The sequence below is a fragment of the Garra rufa genome, chromosome 14 (assembly GCF_049309525.1).
Source record: "Garra rufa chromosome 14, GarRuf1.0, whole genome shotgun sequence".
NCBI lineage: Eukaryota > Metazoa > Chordata > Actinopteri > Cypriniformes > Cyprinidae > Garra > Garra rufa.
The window spans coordinates 11,783,776-11,791,825 of NC_133374.1; the positions used below are offsets into that span (position 1 = coordinate 11,783,776).

The 8,050-nt window shown below is 36.6% G+C and overlaps 1 protein-coding gene across 1 annotated transcript; it reads right to left on the reverse strand.

Moving 5' to 3' along the window:
* Window positions 1–8: 8 nt before the first annotated feature.
* tektl1 (tektin like 1) lies at window positions 9–7,156 on the reverse strand. The gene is made up of 8 exons (XM_073817988.1): window positions 6,757–7,156; window positions 5,174–5,449; window positions 4,940–5,044; window positions 3,151–3,307; window positions 2,879–3,045; window positions 2,653–2,748; window positions 1,607–1,720; window positions 9–1,122 (listed from the first exon to the last, which is right to left on the reverse strand). Exons 1-8 carry the CDS (start codon window positions 7,048–7,050, stop codon window positions 937–939), a joined length of 1,395 nt encoding a protein of 464 aa, XP_073674089.1. The 5' UTR covers window positions 7,051–7,156; the 3' UTR covers window positions 9–936.
* Between the last annotated feature and the right edge of the window lie 894 nt (window positions 7,157–8,050).

An 8,050-nucleotide genomic window follows, 5' to 3' on the forward strand; every position in this document is an offset into this window, starting at 1 on the left:
ATATGTCTGTATTAATGTTTTTATGTGTGTTTGAGTTAAAGAGAGATCGCTGTGGTTTACTGGCAGAGTTGGAGACAAGATCAGACCCCCCAAAAAATAGAGAAAACACAGCATATAGTTTGTTTCTCTAGAGTTGTCTCTAACGATTGGTTAAAAGGTTAGTTTACCCAAAAATGAAAATTCTGTCACCCTCATGTTGTTAAAAATCAGTAAGACCTTTGATCATCTTCAGAACACAAATTAAGATATTTTTGATGAAATCCAAGAGCTTTCTGACTTTGCACAGGCAGCAACGGAACTACCACATTCAAGACTCAGAAAGGTAGTAAGGACATTGTTAAAATAGTCCATACATTTCTGGGCCTTGAACATGTCAGTTGCATTACTGTCTATGCAGGGTCAGAAAGCTCTCAGATTTCAACAAAAATATCTTAATTTGTGTTATGAAGAAGAACAAAGGTCTTACAGGAACAAGAATTCCTACAAGAATTTTCATTTTTGGGTGAACTATCCCTTTAAGGTGCTTATCACCTTTTAGACCTGCAGTCTTGTCTAAGACCATAAATCAAAATCCAGATTCTGTTTATTTAGTCTCAATATCATGATCATGACTCCAGCTCTGCTGACTGGTAAAGTGTATCAGAATTGTACCACACTATTATTCTTTATTTAAGGCTTTGGTGGAGATAGAGCAAATCGTATTATTACTGTGGCTCTAGTATTTGAATAACACTGGAGTGTCATTCTGTTTGTTTAAGAGTCTGTATCTTAAACACCTTCACACATCTGTCGTACATTGAGCATGTGTATTTGCTGAATATTATTTAAAGGACTAACAATCACCAAACCTATATTTTGCAAACACCACATGGTAACTTTTAAAAAGTGCTTTCAGAAAGTGAAGCTCCATCTTTGTTCAAATTGCTGTCAGTAGTTTTATCTGGTTGCAGGCCGGACAGACTGGGGGCATACAAATCTTCGCCGCAACCGGACAACAGCAGAGTCTACACCGGCCGCTGCACGTTTTCCATATTTGTCATCCTCCAGCTGCTGATGAGCGACCTGCAGCACTGCAACCTCTTTTCCTGAGGATTCCAGATGTTTCAGAAGCATAGTACTGCCCTGAGAGTACGAAGGAAATGTATGTGTTAAAAGTATATATATATATATATTTTTTTTTTATCAAAGCATCCTGAAAAAAAAATCCAAAACAATATTAGGCAGCACAACTGTTTCCAATATAGATAATAATTTTGCATATTATAATGATTTCTGAAGGATCATGTGTAAGAGTGGAGTAATGGCTAATGAAAATTCAGCTTTGCATCACAGAAATAAATTATATTTTAAAGTATATTAAAATAAAAAACAGTTTTAAATTGCAACAATATTTTATAATATTACTTTTTTTCTGTATTTTGGATCAAATAAATAAGCATAAGAGACTTCTTTAAAAAACATTTAAAATCTTACTGATCCCAAACTTTTGAACGGCAGTGTATATTTTGAATCAGGTTAGGAATCAAAGATTAGGACGGATTGCTCTTTATGACTGATAGTTCATAGAGGAATGTTATGAATGCTAGATTACATCCAGTGCTCTGACCTGTGTTAGGAGGTCGGATTCTGGCAGCTCAGCACTTGAATGCCGCCCATACAGCTGAGTCATAGGCCTGCTTAATCTCTCACGACAAAAAAGATCAGCACTGCAGACTGGGCCCTGCAGGAGAGGAATTCATCTGCATCAATCAGTGAGTGAAAAAGTTGTGAAAGGAATGATAATTGATTCATTTTAATGGGTTAAGGGAACCCTGGGCATTAAGACTTGTATGGCTCAACATAATGTAAATGATGTCTCTTACTGAAACATGCAGCAGAAAACCAATGAAAGACTTACTTAAAGACATGAAATGGCTGCACTTTGTGAGCTACTGCTGCTACCTGTTGCTATTTTTACTGCCTATTTTTACTTTCCTAGACACCTTTTAGACACCTTGTGGGGAAAATCGATGTTACGACATTTGGTTTAAGTCTACACTTACATCCATTGCCACCTGTGAGCTCTTTCAGTTGCTGTGGTCATCATATCAGTATTTTATTTTCTGAGTTGTGTATTCTAAACTGTGTTAAGGTAAAAATAGCAACAGTGTAGCACCAGTAGCTCACTGAAAGCAACCATTTCATGTCATAATGGTGCCCCTATACTGTGCTCCAATGGCAAAGTGCAGTAACTACACATTTGGTCAAAATTGAGTTAAGGCTTAAAACGGACTTTGTGACAACTTTTTTGTTTTGTTGCAAAGTCTCCTGGTTAATTTGACTGTTTTAGAGTAACGAGAGTGTCAACATGTTTGACTAGCTTGTGTAAAAACTTTTTCTCAGTTTCATTGTTGGCGTAGTTACTGCACTTTGCCTTTGGAGGGCAGCATAGTCCAAAATAGGTATAAAACGATGTGGGTTTTTTACACAACGTAAATCTTTCATGGGTTTCCAACTACATATTTCAGTAAGAAACATAATTTACGTTATATTAAGCCATACATGTCATAATACCCAGAGTTTGCTTTAAAGTAGTTCTCACAACCTCAATATGTGCAGTTGAAAGTCACTTTGGTAGTAAGTTAGCACCACAGTCTATAAATAAAAACCTACCATAGCTCTGCCAAGACTGTAGCCAGCACACTGCATCTGTCTCTGTTTGCGGTAAATGGCCTGTCTCGTGGCAGCTGAGATCATTGTCAGATGTTGCTGATGAGAAAGAAGAAAACGTTTACCTAAATACAGTAAATTAGTCCAAAAAATTAATTCAGAAGTCACATTTAACTAAAACGGAAAGCAAAAAAAGCATTCTATTCAACTCTCCACTTTGATCACAAACCTCTAGGTTAATAGTTTCATTGATTTTCTTCAGCAGGACCTCGCTGGCTGAACGTTGCATGTCTGTTTGCTTTCTGACAACATCACTCATGACTTGTGAAATGTTCTCTCTAAGCTGCTGAGATTCACGTAGTACTGTTGATGAAGAATCCAAAGCTTGTTTGCACTCTTAACGACAGACAGAGTAAGATTAGATACCAACAGTTGTTTGCTTGGGTTAAAAAGAGACAAAGGAAGGGTGAGAGACTTTAATATAAAAGTGGCCTGGGGTACCTGGAGTGAACGGTCCAGCGGGGTCAGGTTTCAGTGAGAGGGGACAAGGGTATGTTTTCACACCCGCTGAGAGTGAGCCATGCTGGGGAAGCAGCTCAGTTACTCTGGATCTCTCAAAGGCACAATCCAACAACTGCTTACTGCTTTCAGCCAAAACCTCAATGAAAAAAAAAAGAATACAGCATGATCTTTTTTACTATTTAAGATTAGACTATTAGACTAGATGGTAGCTTATAAATGAAAGTTTCCAAATAATGGCCTTGCGTTTTGTGTGAAAACTTTCCTCTATAGGCATTAGACATACAGTGACTTATGAAAGTATTCATACCCCTTCCTTTGTCTGACGTTTTATGCTGCAACCTTATGTTAAACTGCTTTAAATAACTTTTCTTCCACATCAATCTTCATTTCATATACTATAATAAAAAAGCAAAAAACAGATTTGTGGCAACTTTGCAAATTTATTAAAATGGAAAAAAAAACCCTGAAATAAGTACATTGCATAAGTATTCATACCCTTAACGCAGCATTTAGTTGAAGCACATTTGCAGCCTGAGGTGTTTTTGGTACGATGTGACAAGCTTTGCACATCTGCATTTGGCAATTATCTGACATTCTTCTTCTCACCTCTTCACCTCTCAAGGACATCCACAGAGTTGTCTATAAACCACTCTTGCTGTGTGCTTAGAGCCATTGTCCTGTTGGAGGGTGAACCTTCTGCCCAGTCAAGAGGTTCTGAATGCATTGGACTGGGTTTTCATTAAGGCTACCTCTATATTTTGCTATGTTAAGCTTTCCTTTTACTCTGATTAGTCCATCAGTCCCTACTGCTGAAAAACAGCCCCACAACATGAGGCTGCTACCTCCATGTTTACTGTTGGGATGCTACTCTGCAGGTGATGCTTTCCTTCAAGCATAATGCTTGGAATTGAGGTTCATCAGACCAGAGAATTGAGAGTTTCTCACAATCTGAGAGTTCTTTAGGTGATTTTTTTTTTTAATTCCAAGTGGGTTTTCATGCGTCCTCACTGAGGAGAAGATTAAGTTTGACCACGCCACAATAAAGACAGAACTGATGAAGTGTTGCAATGATGTTTGTCATTCTGTAAGTTTCTCCCATCTGCATATATGATCATGGAACTAAAATAGAGTGACCATTAGCTTCTTGGTCACCAGTCTAACCAAGGCTCTTCTCGATCAATTACTCAGTTTGGCCAGGAGGCCAGCTCTAGGAAGAGTCCTAGTTGTTTCAAACTTCTTCCATTATAGATAGTGGAGGCTACATGCTTCTGTGAACCTTCAGTGCAGCAGAATTTTTTCTGAACTCCTCCCCAAATCTGTGTCTTGATGCAATCCTGTCTCTAAGCTCAGGGCTTGGTTTTTGCTCTGATATGCATTTTTAGCTGTTAGATCTTTTATTAAGATGTGTGTGCCTTCCAAATCATGCTCATTCAAATTAATTTGCCACAGGTTAACTTTAGTCAAAGAGTAGTAGCATCTACAAGCGAAATGAATGCTCCTGAGCTATATCTCAAATGTCCCAGAAAATGGTATGAATACTTATGCAATTCATTTCAGTTTTTTATTTCTAATAAATTTACAAAGTTGTCACATACCTGTTTTTGCTTTGTCATGATGGTGTATTGAGTGTAGAAAGATGTGGGATTTTTTAAAATCAGTTTAACATAACATACAACACACAATATAATGTAAAAACAATGAAGGTGTATGAATACTTTTCACATGTGCATATGCACATATTAAATATCAACCAAGGCCGGATTTTCACCTGCTGTTGAGTTAAAGTCTTTTTCAACATGTTCTCCAATTCTTGTTTTAGCACATTCAGGCCTTTTCGTTCAGTGAGCAGAAGATCATCGGCTCCATCCCGTATCTTGAAAAAACATAGTGAAAGCCATGATTCCAAACAAGCATGTTTAATGTAAATCCACAATCTCTTTAACTTCTTATTGAGTCATTTTAAATTAGACTACCTGTTATTATATATACTGTAGATACTTACTGTTTCTGTGGTGGCTGGTCGAAATGTCCTGCCCTCTGCACTTTGCTGATTGACCAGCAATGCTTTCCTCAGACTGCAGAGCAGTTTTTCCAGTCGTTCTCTTTGATGCTCCATCCTAGTTCCCTCCTGTGTGACCCTGCCTGCTTGTCTGCGCAGATGACCCTCCACCTCTCTCACACCCCGCATATATTCACCCACCATACCGGTGCTGGCCACTGCACTCTGGTCACGAAGGGCCGGAGGAGGGAATGGCCCGGTAATGATTCCAGAAGTGAGCTATGACAGCAATGTTTTCATATTATTGGAATGTGGAATATACTTTATTGAACATGTATAATTAATACAACTTGAGTCCTAATTCTAGTCCTATCATATATTAATGTTCATAATTTTTTTGTTAAATTAGTTATATTATGCTCACCAGGACTGCATATAAACTACCAGTCAAATATATATATATATATATATATATATATATATATATTTATGTTTTTTAAAGAAGTTTGTTGTGCTGTTCTGTTCTGCATTTTTACAGTAAAATTTTTTAATATTTTTACTATATAAAATAACTGTCTTCTATTTGAATATATTTTAAAATGTAATTTATTCCAGTGATTTCAAAGCTTTTTAGCACCTTTTAAAAAATGTTGACTGGTAGTGTATTTGGTCAAAAATACAGTAAAAACATTAATACTCCAAAATATTATTACGATTTAAAACAACTGTTTTAAAAATATATCTTAAGTAAGCCTGCTGGTTAACCGAAATGTCTTTCTCATTGGTCTACAACAAATAAAATATTTAGTGTAGAGGCTAATGATAGATATATTTTAATGCAATGCAAATTACATCGTAAAAATTGTATTCCAATGCTTTTGCTTTTCTATGTTAGGCTTACCCCATGTTCATTTGCAAAACTTGCATTTCCTAGGGGAATGCGAAGGTTTTGCAAGCAAAATAAAGAATTTTCAAAGCACATACAAAAGTTTTGGAAAGACCGCAGAAGCACTGGAATATTATTTTTATCATCACCATGGCCAATATCCACCATCTTCTTCAATGCTGAAGTAAGCCTATGGGTAAGACTTCCGGTTTGTTAACCGCTAACGTTAACTAATAGGAAAATAATGAGAAGAATAAAAATATGCTGTAAACCATAAAACTGTTTGCACTACAAACGTGTGTTTATAATTAAGATAATACATGAAAATAATATGGTAAGACACCAATTTGCAATATTAAGCAGCAAAACGAGCCATTTTGTACAGCTAAAAATAGCTGGAAGCTATAGACTAGAAGCCATACCCATAAAATTTACAAACGGCCGTGCCCACTCTTACATGAAAAAATAAGGTGGAGGCTCTGTATTTTTTGAAAACAAAAAAAATAATTTAATAATTCATATTATAGATGTAAAATGCAAAACACTTAAAATAAAAGATCGATCTGTAATTAGTGGTGCGCACTACGTCATGACGATGCAGCGTTGCATTGACCAATCAGAAACCAGGACCGTAATTCTGCGTTTTCTAATGACAAATAGGAACATTGCTGCTTGATTTTGAATTTCTGAGGTACTTTACCATACTTCCAGTGGATTTTGTTCGGAATTCGTCTTTCTTTTCCGAGTCACTCTCACTGTGTCCCTTTTCGACGCTGCTGTTTACACTGTAAGCTGTTAACTGAGGAAGTCTTGAGGTAAATGTACCAACGCTGTGGCTGCGGTAGCGTGTCGAAGAGTGCAGTCGATTTACGTGAGTTTGACGCAGAAGATCTTCTGCGCGCAGGATTGAGCGGACAGTCGCGTCCCTCCAGTCTTTAGGTCCCACAACCACTGCTGCCGGGGGAGCGGACTGGAGCGACCGCTTCATGATCATGGTACTACTTTACTTCTCCATCAGTGGAACTATTCGAATAACTCCAAAGTGTTTGGGTTTAAAAGTGTTGGTTGTCTCCAACGCAACAGTTCCTCAAGTGACCGGGGACGCGCACAGAGCTCTGATTGGGTAACGTGAGACACACTAATGCATGTGTGTCAATGGAGGTAGCTCATTCAGCTCCATTCACACTGCAACTCAATCAGTGGAGATCCTGTTACATGATGAGAACGGATCGTGTGCTGTGATGTGCAACGGAGACATCCTAAATTGGTCTGGCAAGCTATATGAATTATTAAAAGAAAATAGGATTTGATTTAGGGGATGGAGGCATGACAGTGATAATAATAAAAAAATAACATAATTTTCCTACAAGTTTGATCACAGCACATAATCATTGCAATTAGTGTTCATCATCTGTTTGATTACACAGTTACTGATTTTAACATTTATATCATATGTACATCGACTTGACATACAGTATTCACCACTAATAATAAGCTACTAAATATATTGTAGTAGCCTAAACTTTTGTACAGCTGCTTTGCAACGATTCGTATTGTGAAAAGCGCTATACAAATAAACTTGAATTGAATTGAATTGAATTGACAGTAAATGCTTTGCATTTATCTCAGATAATTACAATAAAGAATTTCTGAGAACAGGAAATAAATTACCCTATACTTTGATCAAGATATTTGTATATTTTGTAAAAAAAAAAAATATGTGTATGTGCACAATTTAATTTTTGTGTTATATATCACCATTATATATCACCAAGCATACCTGGAAAAGGAAATTTTCTGGTCTGAAACCATAAAAATCCCTTATACACTACCAGTTAAAAGGCTTTGAACAGTAAGATTTTTGTTTTTTTAAAGAACACACTTCTGCTTACCAAGCAAGTATTTATTTGAACCAAAATACAACAAAAGCAGTAATATTGTGAAATATTTTTACTATTTAAAATAACTGCTTTCAATTGTAATACATTTATAAA